The sequence below is a fragment of the Camelus dromedarius genome, chromosome 9 (assembly GCF_036321535.1).
Source record: "Camelus dromedarius isolate mCamDro1 chromosome 9, mCamDro1.pat, whole genome shotgun sequence".
Lineage (NCBI taxonomy): Eukaryota > Metazoa > Chordata > Mammalia > Artiodactyla > Camelidae > Camelus > Camelus dromedarius.
The window spans coordinates 66369844-66383560 of NC_087444.1; the positions used below are offsets into that span (position 1 = coordinate 66369844).

The 13717-nt window shown below is 35.8% G+C and overlaps 1 protein-coding gene across 11 annotated transcripts in view; it reads right to left on the minus strand.

Annotated features, from left to right (window-relative positions):
- Positions 1-783: 783 nt before the first annotated feature.
- The window catches only part of ZNF529 (zinc finger protein 529), a 198529-nt gene continuing 185595 nt past the window's right edge, over positions 784-13717 (minus strand). For all 11 annotated transcript variants that reach the window (XM_064489584.1, XM_064489589.1, XM_064489583.1 and 8 more), the window contains 3 exons: positions 8086-8173; positions 6968-7094; positions 784-2201 (listed from right to left, as the gene is read on the minus strand). In XM_064489584.1, coding sequence (XP_064345654.1) covers positions 784-2201; positions 6968-7094; positions 8086-8173 — 1633 coding nt within the window. The remainder of the gene's footprint in view (positions 2202-6967; positions 7095-8085; positions 8174-13717) is intronic.

Sequence of the window (13717 nt, forward strand, 5' to 3'; positions counted from 1 at the left end):
ATTGTATTCAAATATTTTATGAAATGTTTAAGTGCTCATTTTATTTGAATTCCAGTTGATACTGCCTAGAGGTGAAAAAGACTGCTCAAAAGGAATTGTGTTTCAGTAGGTATTTAAAGAAATCTGTTGTGTAAAAACAAAATAGAAATTCAAAAATAATTCAAATATTTTATGACAATGGAAAGGTTAACGTCTACCATTAGAACAATCAATAGAAAACAAACAAACAAATCTACACAAACACCATGCAGGGCCACAGACTTTAAAACCACATAGTAGCTGACTGGGAGTTCTAACTCTCTAAAGAAAAATATGCCATGTATTACAAGCAAAAAATTGTAAAGATGTATTTGTGTAATATTAGCAATCATAAGCCCCAAACAATGAATAGACAAAGGAGCAAAAACACAAACACCAAAAGTAATTACAAGCAAAACATCCCTGGGCAAGAAACTCATGTGAAAATAACTCACTTAATAGTTAGGAAATAGATTTCCCACAAATTTAAGAAATGGATTAATAGGGACCATCCTACATAAATGGATGTTCAGAATGTTAATTGATATAAAAAGGAGAAATATTTGGTGATATTGAAACAAAGCTGAAAGTATTTATTCCTATGAATGAACAATTCTACTTCTCGAGTGGCCATATAGTCTGGAAACAGATTTAATGAGAGACAGTGAATCTCCTTGATTGCTTCTTATTGAATGCACAGGTTTTTTCCCAGTGAAACTCAGAAACAAAAGACCTTTACGTCTCATCAGTATAACTTGTTTAATATCAAGTAAGGTGCCTGGCCACGCTAAAGGCCTTCCCACACTCCTTACATTCATAGGGTTTCTTACCAGTATGAATTTTCTGATGTTTTGTAAAGGAAGAACTATGTCTAAAGGCCTTTCCACATGCCTTGCATTCATAAGGTTTCTCTCCAGTGTGAATTCTCTGATGTTCTGTAAGCGCAGAGCTGTGCCTAAAGGCCTTCCCACATACCTTACATTCATATGGCTTCTCACCACTATGAATTCTCTGATGCTGAATAAGAGCTGAAGTAAGTCTAAAGAACTTCCCACACTCTTTACACTCGTAAGGTTTCTGGCCACTGTGAATTCTCTGATGTCGAGTAAGTTCACTACCTACTCCAAAAGCTTTCCCACATTCCTTACATTTATAGGGTTTCTCACCAGTGTGAATTCTCTGATGTCTAGTCAGGGATGAACTATTTCTAAAGACCTTTCCACATGCCTTGCATTCGTAGGGTTTCTTACCGGTATGAATTCTCTGATGTCGAGCAAGTTCCCTACAGACTCCAAAAGTCTTCCCACATTCTCTACATGTGTAAGGTTTCTCACCTGTATGAATTCTCTGATGTTCGATAAGCTGTGAACTAATTCTAAAGACCTTCTCACATTGTACACATTTGTATGGTTTCTCACCAGTATGAATTCTCTGATGTTCAGTTAACTGTGAATGAAATCTGAAGTCCTTGCCACATTCCATACATTTATAAGGTTTCTCGTCAGTGTGGATTTTCTGATGTCTAGTAAGTTGTGCATGCACTCTAAAAGATTTCCCACAGAAAGTGCATCCATAGGGTTTCTCACCATCATAAATCCTGTGAAGTGGAGTAATTTCTTCAAATTTTCTAAAAGTCCTTACATATTCCTTACATCTGTAGCACTGCTGATCATCATGGATTTTCTGGTGTACATTAAGGTCTTCATAAAAACTAAATGCATTCCCACATTCCATATATTTACAAGGTTTCACAGCAGTATGAATATTCAGTTGTAGGGCATGTGAGTCATCTACTCCAATGGTTTTCCAGTATCTACTACACTCATAGGTCTCAGCAGTATGTATTTTCTCATACTCATCAAGGTTTAAGTCACAACTAAAGACCTTGTCATAGTCCTTAAATTCAGAGGGCTTCTCCCTGTCATGGATTCTTTGATGTAATGTAAGAGAACTATTATTTTTATACTTGGGCACTTTTTCAGAGATGATTTTCATTTGACTGAAATATCCCACTTCAGGTCTTTGTACTTCAATCTTCCTTTTGCTTTGCTGATCAATTCTGAAAATGGAGTTCTCAAGGCCAGCTGATGTACTACTTTCTACTACTTCCCACTGAAAATCATTTTTTTCAATAATGTCCTTCTCTATAGGTAAAGTCTTTGTGTCGTACTTGGACTCCAAATCTGAAAGAAAGGTAAAAAAAACTTTTCTTTTTTCATGCATCACAAAAATAAAAGTTATAAAATGCACAGGAGAAAAACTGAAAATAGTTTATAGTATAAGTGAATGATTAAAATACTGCTATCAAATTTCAAGAAATGTAAAGTGAGCTCAGTGAGTAAGAGCATGATATAAGATTGTGAGGTTTGTGATAATGAAAGCAGATTAAGTCACTGGGCCTGAAACTGATGTGTTGATCATCACCTAGTAAGCCTGTCAAGTACTGATGTTCATAAACTAATCCAGATAAACCGAATGAACACCTATAAATGCAGAATTAGTCATCAGTATCTCATAGAGATACTGCAAACGCAGATCAAAATTTGATCATCTATAGATACTATCAATTTTCTGATATTTTTCTTCTGTTCTGTTACAACAGAATCCAAATCCATGGATAACAGGTGGGTGCTGCTTGTCAGACAACATTTTAATCCATTATCCCCCTTCACCTGATCTTTTTTTCACCTCCTGTATCAAACCACATTTCCTATCATCTAGAGCTGCCCACAGGATGTTCCATTTCTCAGAAATGGATTCCTTTTACATCACCTCCTTTCATTGTCCAGGTTTAAAAGTTATTACCCTCAGAAATGATGTCCTAGCTGACTGAGTAACTTCATATCTGTGTCTCTATTCCAGTATCTAGTTCCTTGCCCTCATAGCCATTTTTTAATTCGTGTACTCAGTAATTTTCTCTGTTGTCATACTGTTCATTGCCTCATTCCTTAAACTTTAAAAGGACAAATCATTCTTTTATGTGCCACTGAATAGCAAGTCCCACGGTCATAGTAGCTGATAATTAAAGGAAAAGTAAATCACTGGTTGAAAGGATTCTAAGAACAAAAGCAGGTACTACAAATACAAGTCATTTGAGAATACAGTTATCAAAATAATTATGTAACTGTAAGAATAATGCAACAGTTAGAGCATGTCTCCACACCTTCAAAACCTCACAGTATAATAAAGTGATTATATATATATAATTTATAATATAGTAAGATACATTCATATATAAGAATAGTGAGTGTTTATAAATGATTGCTTTCCAGTTGCCTCTCCATTTAGCTCATATTGTCTCCATCACTGCTCTTAATTCCCTCTCATACAGAACCATGATTTTCTTTATCCCACATGTCAATAAAGGTAGTGTTTTTATTTACTTCTCTTCAGTAGCATTTTCACTATTATTCATCTATCCTACTGAAATCCTAGTCTATATTTAATGTTTTCCTTCATGCTTTTTCCCCAATAGACTTTTCAATTCTCCTGTACTCAAAACTAACCACTGTTATATTTCCTGAAAAAGTATCAGACTATTTTAGATATTATAATAGGTATATACCATATTATAAGGCTTATGCAATTCTGAACAAAGCTATGCTGAAAAGTAGAATATGCTAATAGAATGATATGCAAAAAATGGTCAAGGTGGACAAAAGTGTAAGGCGTTTTGTAACAAAGGATCTGTTGGACCTGGCTGGAGACTGGAAATCAGATGAGGGGACAAACCAAGGAAAATCTAAAGTGGCTGATAAACACTCCACGATAAAGGGCAAAAATAATTTCACGTGACTGAATTATGTTATGTGTAATAAAAGTGAAATAATATAAACATGATTATTTGACTAAAATAATAAAATCATAAACAAATGGCAGTGTCAGTAAATTAAAAGCCCTTCCACTTAGAAATGAAGACGCTTTCTACCAAATAACTGTTTATTGGAAATGAAATTATAAAACTTTTGGAGAATGATGGTATTGAAAATATTACATGTTAAAATCTATGGAACTCAACAATAGTTACATAAAAAGTAAGGATGTAAGTGCTTATATTAATAAAATGAAAGAATGAAAACAACCAATGTATACATCCCACTCAAGAAGATAGAAAAGAACAAAGTGACCTAAAGAAAAGGTGAGGGGAGGATTCACTAGATACACAATCAGAATGTGTCAAGTTAGAAAACATATAAAGAATAGAATTAATAAATACAAAAACTAAGGTGACAAACAAGGACAAGAACCATCACAGAGGGTATTTTTAAAATGTAATAAGACTCCTATACTAGTCAATTTGAAAAATGTTGACTTATGAGTTATTTTCTAGGTAAATAAATATTGAAAACTCCAGAAGCCATAAAAATTGAAAAAAGACCAATTTGTTAGAGATAAAACTGTCAAATACCTCCCATGAAACCAAAAACATCATAAGCATGACTATTTCCCAGGTTGTGGCAATAAACCAGGTAATGAACCTAAAATAAATAAATAAGTAAATAATAATACTCCTAAAGTAGAGATCTGAGTCAAGACCTCGAGCAGGGAAGGTGGAAGACGCGCCCTTGATTGTTGTGACAGAAAGCAAGAAAGTTCTATGACATTAATGGGTCATGCCAAAAGGACACAGAAATCACTTGAAGAGACCACCATTTTGACAATCCAAGAATCAAAAGGGGGAAAAAATACTTTGTGCACTAAAACATGCCAAGTAAATGACTAAATAAAATTTGTAGCTGGTATTAAATTTTTTTAAAAATAACAAAACACATAGGAACATAGAAGACCAGAACTCACTTTTAACCAATTCAGGTGTCTCGTTTGGGATAGGGAAAGTACAGGGTGAGCCTGGGGATGCTTCAAAAAGCAAAAATAAACTCAAAGGGTAAAGGATCAACATCAAAGGTACATAAAAATCACCATTAGGAATTACTCAATACAAACAGGCATCAACAATCAAAGGCCGTGGTGGGCTAAAAGTACACTGAACCAATGAAAATAAACAAATACATAATGATACATAAATAAGAGAAGGTCAGAAAAGTTCAAGTGTACCATTTGAGGCGACTCTTTAGTTATGATCATACAAAGAACAGAATCAAACATTCTTGCCGCCTTTCCCACTAGATTTCAAGTTTATCAAAGAGCATGAGAGTAACTAAGAAATGTTCAAGGAATGATTAGAAAAACATTGATTCAGATGAAGATTTTCACTTGTAAAAGTCATTAGGTGAATTGTTGATAAGAACTGTATACCCATAGAATGCCAAACTAAGACCACAGAGATCACTTTCTGACCATAATATCTGAATTAGTTATTTCTCCATCATTCTTTATCCCTTTATTTTGCTTACTTTTCTTCATAGCACATATCAAGTGATACATGATAAATTCTCTAGTCATTTATTTAACTCTTTATTATGTATCTCACTACTATGTTAACTCTCTGACAGTAAGGTCTGTATTGGTCTCTCTCACCATTGTAGTAATAGGGTTAGCACAATATCTGTCTCAGTGTAGACACTAATTAAATGTTGAGTATATAAATGACCAAGATTTCTTGGTCAATAAAGACATTTACATAAGTCTAAATACAAGAGGAACTGGGGGAAATGTTGGTTGAACTGGGGAAGATCTTAATTTGCTTCCCCAAGTGTCAGGCATTTTTTCCATAGGGCTTTAAAGGGAGTTTCCCCAAAACATCACAGAGGCCCCCCCTCTCAACAAGCTGGGCTTTTTACTCTGGTGATGGCTTTCCTTGCTTCATCAAGCCCTCACTCACCTGGCTCTGTGTACCTGTCACATCCCTTGCAACCCTCCAGAGCAACTTCCCTTCCTCCAGTAAGGTGATCACAACTGACTTAGAAATGCAACACTCTGCTTACAACAAAGAAATGTAACATAAGGTATAAGAAAATGTAAGAATTATAACCAGCTCTAAAAACACCTTTGAGAATAGGTCAAGTTTTTAATAAATAAAGTTGAAGTGATATTAATAAGACTTCCAAGAAGAGAAATAAGAGAAGACTGAAAGAACATTGACTTTAGAGTGACCACAGAATTACAAAGTATAAAGAGACCAGAAGGCTAGACAGGTAAAGAAGTGTCTTATTTATTCCCATGCCAACTCTTTGTCTTGAGAGGCAGTACGTTGTAACAGTTAAGAATACCAGGGTTGGTGCCAAACTGCTTGAGTAAGAAAACCTGCTGTGACACTAAGTGGCTATGTGACCTGGGAGAAGTTGCCTGAGTACCCTTTGCCTCAGCCGTCTCTTCTAAGAACAACAGAACAAGTAGGATATGTGTCCTAGAGTTGAAGAATTAGATGACTTAGTACATTAAAATTGCTTCAAGCAGGGTCTGGTACAAGGCAAGAACTATGTGAGCTGAGAGGAAAACAAGCAGCTTTCTAAAATATTAAAAGGTTCTTGCTGGAATACTGACTTAAACGTTAAATGCAAAGTTCTTTAACCACACACCAGGTGTAAGACAATACTTGTGGCAGGCAATGGATATGAATTCTATTTACCAATCTAACTGCATAAAGTATACAGATTCTTTTACATAACAAACCAGGACACAGCCTCTTAGCTGTTCTCCCAGAAGGTGGGTAAGAAAGTAACATAAAGCATTTATAGCAATTCTAGGCTCAAACACAATATAGTAGACGTGTCAAAGGATCCACTGTGTGTATCCTACAAGTCAAATCCAGCTCCCTTGTATCAAGGAAGGTAGAAATTACATGAAGGGACTGAGAAGGCATGGACGCCATGAAGAATGGTAAAGATGCTTAATGGAGGTATCATCTCCAACACAAGGCTCAATCCATGCCTTTGGAAGCTGGGAGAAGAAATTCATCTAGTTTCTTTAAAAATAGCTTTGAGTTCATTGAATATCAACTGATAACTCTATAGAACACATTCTAAGTTACATGAAAAGCTATATTTACCCAGTGAGACCAAGTTGCTGTAATTCTCCATCATCACATCCCAGTACAAATCCCTCTGAGCAGAATCCAGATATTCCCACTCCTCCTGAGAGAAGCTGATGACCACATCCCTGAATGTCACCAATTCCTGAAACAAACCACATATTATAAGTAAAATTGAATGAAACATTTCTGAGAAAAAAAAAAAACAAGAAATAAAGAGCTGCATTACAGGAAGGGGTCTAATAATAAATAAATAGGCCTGGGGTTGAAGCCTGTGGTATGGGAAGTAAGGAAATTAGTGCTTCCAAGATTATTGATAGGTTTTTAAAGAATCCTTTTGATTCAGAGAAACCTTCCTGCATACTATGAGATTTCTTAATTAGCTAAGCATGTCTGGAAATAAAATACAAATTAAAAGAAACTGTCTACATGCACATTGCATGCTGTGTGCCTACTGCATGAATTATCAAATATGGTGAATTTCTACATTCTCACTCTTCTGTACAGGAAAAATATCTAACTTAGAAAATGGAATATTAAAATATTCTAAAATTTCTTAGAATGCCAAGTTCATCCCTGTTAATCTCCACTTCACATTATATGATAAGAATTACAACTTCTAATGAAAAATTATTTAGTAAATGCTTTTTAGTGGCTACCAAGTAGACTGCTTGGTGAAAATAGATCAGCCTTAATTATATTTAGACATTTAGGTTGGATAAGATCTCCAATTCTGGAAGTCTACAATCATCTATTTATCCATGACTGAGACCAGTCAACATCAAATCCAATCAACCTGGAAAATCAGGTCTGTTCAGGAGAAGTACAGAGTTTGCCCATGTCATCAAATGGATCCATTTGCACGTTTTCTCTACCCAAGAATATGAAGAAGGATGTAAATACCTCAATTTAGGGATTCTGTTTCTACTCTAGAGCTGCTCTGAAAAAAAGACTCAACACAAAAGAGTGTTGAACACTATTTGGAGAATATATAGGCATACAGGAGGTACACTGTGCTGTTAGACTCCAGCTCTCACTAGAAAGTGAAAAACTGGGGATGTGGGGCAGGCTCTAAGGGCTACTTGGTTGGAAGACACAGATAAATGTTCACAAAGGAGACAGAAACATCAACTTACGTGGTCCATGGTTAGAACTGTAAAGAATTGGTCAGGGAATTCCACTTCTGGTGTGACAGCATGAGGAGCTCCACGGACATGGTCCCCACTGAAACGTGGAAATTATGCAAAAAAATGTAGAGCAAATTAAGAAACATCTGTTCAAGAAAACCTAGTAAAACTTATTAAGAACTGTGAAAGTTTGCAGTATCTGAATCAAACTGCACCCTTCCTTGTCTATCCCATCTCAGTGGAGTCGGGAAACAAAAAGAGTCCATTCCAAACTGGTACAGCGAAGGACACAAACTTCCTCATCACTCCTCAACCCCTGCTCCCAGCCAGATAACCATCTTCCTGGGAGGAGTAGGGCATCAGCACTTCTCACCCTGTCCCCACTTACTTGTTGCTCAGGCAAATGCAGCTAAGGGATGGGGACTTTCTCCTGCCTGGTAGCCACACAAGAAATGTAGGCTGGACACTGGGTGCGGCACTGCTGGGAACACTGGGGTCTCCAGTGCCTTTGCCTTGGCTCACGGGGCGGGAGTTCCTGCCAAGACAGGCAAGCTGAGGCCTGGGGCTGCTGCACAACCCCCTCTGCATCCCTGTCGAAAGGAACTGCCTTCATTTGCAGCGACGTGTGGAGAAGTTCAAGGGTAAGGAAGTTTTGGTGAAAGGCTATTGGGAGAAGACTGGAAAATTCATTGGAGATAAATGCTAAACTGTAAGCTGGCTAGTTTGCCAGAAAGGATCAAAGAAAGACACTTGGGGGGCCCTTCCTGTTATCAGAACAAATCTCTAACACTTGACTTGATTCCATTAGTCTGTGAAGCAATGTACACCACAAAATAACAGTGCTAGCAGTCACAATTAGTGGATCTTAACAGCTTGGTGTGGTCAGAGGTAGCCCTGTCAAAACCACTGGCTATACTCCAGCAGCAACATCAGATATTTACACTATGGGGAAGGCAGAATTCACTTAATTAATCTAGTCAGTCACTAAACAAATAAGCAAATAAAAATAAGAAACCTGGCGAGTAGATGAAAGTACCAGAGTTGTAACAATTATCTAAAATGTGTATTTTCCAGAAACAAGAGACAGGTGAAGGAATAGGAAGATATGACCCATAAACCAAGCCAAAAGAAACCAAAAAGAATAGAAACTGCCTGTGAGAGCAACCAGATTTAAACAAGGACTTCAAAGTAGCCATTGTAAGTATGTTCAAATAAACAAAAGAACCCATGCTTAAAGTAAATGAAGGTATGATCGCAAGGTCGTATCAAGTAGAGAATATCAATGAAGAGACAGAAGTTATTTACTATCACCAGATGAAAAGTATAATAACTGAAATGAAAATTTCACTAGAGTAACTCAACACTAGATGTGAACTAGCAGAAAAAAAGTACTAGCCAAGTTAAAGATCTCTTGATAGAGATCATGCAGTGTGAAGAACAAAGGGAAAGTAAGGAAGAAAAATGAACAGAGCTTCAGAGAAATGTTGGACACCATTAAGCATACCAACATTCATGTACATAATAGGTGTAACAGAAAAGAGGAAAGGATCATTTTAACATATTCCAATAAATAATGGATCCAGGAAGCTTAACAAGCATCAAATAGTTAAATGCATAGAGATCTACATCTAGACAAATCATGACAAAAATGGTGAAATGCAAAAGGAGAGAATCTTGAAAGCAGCAAAAGGAGAGTGAGTTGTCCCTTACAAGTGAACCCCCAATAAGGTTAACTGATGACATCTCATCAGAAATAATGGAGACCAGAAAGTAATGGGATGATACATATGAAGTACTCAAAGCACTTTCAACCATATCCAGCAAAGCTATTTTTAAAAAATGAAGATGAAATAAAAACATAACCAGGTAAAGAACTGCTAGCAGTTCAGTCTTAAAGAAATACTCAAGGGAGTTCTTGACTGAAAGCAGGTGATCCCAGGCAGCAAAACATCCACATGAAAAAACAAAGAGCACTAGTACAGGTAATTATGTAATTTTAAAAAATGGTACATATGCATATTTCTTCTTCTTCACTTAACTGACTTAAAAGTCAACTGTATGAAGTAATTATATATATAACATAAAATTATTATAGGGCCTGTAACATATATAAATGTAATATATTTGACAATAATAGCACAAAGGAGGTGGGTAGAAGAAAAGCTGCCCTGGGCTAAGGAAATGAATCCAGATGGTAATTTGAATCCACAGGGTCAAATAAAGAGAATAAAAAGTGATAAATAGGATTACTATAACAAAAGCAATAGATGTATACAAGTTTTCCTTTTTTTCTTGGAGAATCTTAAAAAACAAAGATTTATATAAGGTAAAAATTACAACAACAAATGGTAGGGTTTGAAACATTAATACAGGTAATGTGAATAACAGTATTACCACAAAAAGGGGTGAAAGGAAGTAGGGCTATATAGGAGTAACATTTCTATATCTCACTGGAATTTAGTATAAATCAGAAGCTGTTCCTGATAAGGTAAGATGTATGTTAAGCCCAGTATCAATCACTAAAATATTTACAAATCATGTATCTGATAATGGGTTAATAAAATACATAAAGAATTTATACAACTCAATATAAAAAATTCAATTAAAATGGGCAGATAATATTAATTGACATTTTTTCCAAAAAGGACATATATATGGTTGATAGATACATGAAAAGGTGCTCAATTCAATATTAATAATCAGAGAAGAAACAGACTCACAGACATAGAAACAAACTTACGGTTACCAGGAGGGGAAAAGGGTGGGAATGGATAAATTGGGAGTTCTAGATTTGCAAATACTAATATACATAAAATAGATTACAAGTTTATACTCCCTCACACCATACACAAAAACAAACTCAAAATGGCTTAAAGACAAATACAAGACAAGATATAATAAAATGCCTAGAAGAGAACAGAGGCAAAACATTTTTCTGACATAAATTGTAGCAATGTTTTCATAGGTCAGTCTCCCAAGGCAAAAGAAATGAAAGCAAAAATACACAAATGGGACCTAATCAAACTTACAAGCTTTTGAACAGCACAGGAAACCATAAACAAAATGAAAAGACAACCTACAAACTGGGAGAACATAAATGCAAATGATGTGTCTGACTACAGATTAATTTCCAAAATACACAACAAGCTCATGCAGCTCAATATCAGAAAAACAAACAACCCAATCAAAAACTGGGCAGAAGACTAAATAGATATTTCTCCAAAGAAGATATACAGATGGCCAACAGGCACATAAAAAGATTCTCAACATCATTAATTATTAGAGAAATACAACTCAAAACTACAAAGAGCTATCACCTCACACCAGTTAGAATGGCCATCGTTGAAAAGTCCACAAATGAGAAATGCTGGAGAGGCTATGGAGAAAAGGAGACCCTCCTACACTGTTGGTGGGAATGTAAGTTGGTGCAGCCACTGTGGAAAACAGTACGGAGGTTCCTTAAAAAACCTAGAGTTAACATATGATCCGGCAATCCCACTCCTGGACATATAGCCAGAAAAGATGAAAACTCTGAAAAGATACATGCACCCCAGTGTTCATAGCAGCTCTATTTACAACAGCCAAGACATAGAAGCAACCCAAGTGTCCATTAAGAGATGAATGGATAAACAAGATGTGATGTATATAACTGTATCTATATATATATGTATGTGTGTATGTGTGTGTGTGTGTATATACACACATAAAATGGAATATCCCTCAGCTATAAAAAAAAAAAAAGAATGAAATTATGCCAGTTGCAGCAACATGGATGGACCTAGAGATTATCATACTAAGTGAAGTAAGTTGGACAGAGAAAGACAAATGCTGTATCACTGATATGTGGAATCTAAAAAATAATACAAAACTTATTTACAAAACAGAAACAGACTCACAGACATAGAAAACAAACATGGTTATCAAAAGGGAAAAGGGGGGAGTAATTTAGGAGTATGGGATTAACAGATACCCGCTGCCATATATAAAATAGATAAACAAGAAGAATTTACTGTATAGCACAGGGAACTATATTCCATATCTCATAATAACCTATACTGAAAAGAATAAAAAAAAGTGTGTATATATATGTATGTAAGTGTATATGTATATACCCAAATCACTTTGCTGTACATATGAAACTAGTGAAAGAAGTCAGATACAAAAGATCACACATTATATGATTTCATTTATATGAAAGGTTTAGAATAGGCAAATCTAGAGACGGAATGCAGATTAGTGTTTTCTGAGGGCTCAGACATGGGGTCGGGGAATAAAAGAGGAAGCCTACTGTAATAGCTCAAGGGTATGGGGTTTCTTTTTGAGGTCATGAAAATGTTCTAATATTGGTTGTGGTGATACATGCACATATCTCTGAATATATTAAAAAACAATAAATTGTATACTTTGGGTGAATTGTATGGTATTTGAATTATAGCTCAATAAATGTTATAAAAAATATGGAGCAGCAGAAAAAAAAAAAAACTGGTCAGTCGTTCTGTGGTTCACTGCCTGCAGAAGCAGGTACCACAGAAGCCAAAGCTGGGGGAAATAAAGGGAGCTATTAGACTAGATGTGATTTATAGTTCCCCTAAGCTGGAATAAATACAATGTTTTCTTCTGTCTTCCTACATTCAAACATCTCCTGAAATCACACATAAAATGTGCAATAAAGAGAGAGAATGGATAAACCTCAGGGAACAGAGTTCTTCAGTAACAGACTCAGCAGAAGCCTTGCTGCATTGGTGGAGGAATTAGACACTGCAGCAAAAAGCTTTCTAGCCAGGCCACCATTCTGTTGATGCAGATTGGGACTTGAGGTTGTGCCACTCAGACACACCCTTAGGAGATGCTCCTCCTCCACCTGCACTTTCTAGAGCTAAGAAGGGATAACACCATCCATACTAGAACCTCCTGCCTGGCTGCCACAGACAGAAAGTAGAAAATAGAACTAACAAATCTTAGCGCCTCTGCACCCCTAAAACTGTACCTGCCCGCATAGGTTTTCAGAATACATGTATACATTCCTGGAAGACTTGTGATCAGTCTTCAAGTGTGATAATGGATTTGTATTTTTTCCTTTAATTTTGTTAGTGTTTGCTTTATACACTTTGAAGCTACATACTTTGCTCAAAACAAAATAAGTAGTGATTTATCTTCCTTTGAAACGGCTCCTTACTATTATGAAATATGTTCCTGGCTTCAAATGTATTTTGGAGACACTAATTTTGATCGACTTTCGCAAAGCATTAGTATACTACATCTTATTCTGTTCTTTTACCTTCAATCTTTCTGGGTCCTTTGATTTAAAATGTCTTTCTTAGTGGGAGGAGGTGTATAGCTGAGTAGTAGAGTGCATGCTTAGCATGCATGAGGTCCTGGGTTCAATCCCCAGTACCTCCCTATGTATGTATGTATAAATAAATAAATCAAATTACTCCCCCTGCCCAAAACAAACAAAAATTTAATGTCTCCTTTATAAATAACAAAATTTAAAAATCCAGTTTGAAAGTATTTGTCTTTAATTTGGTGTTTATGCCCTTTATCTTTAAAGTACATTACAGAATTTGAGCCTGTTATGCTGCTTTTTGTTTCATACTTGTTCTTTATCATAATAGTACACAACCTCCAATCACCTTTAAAA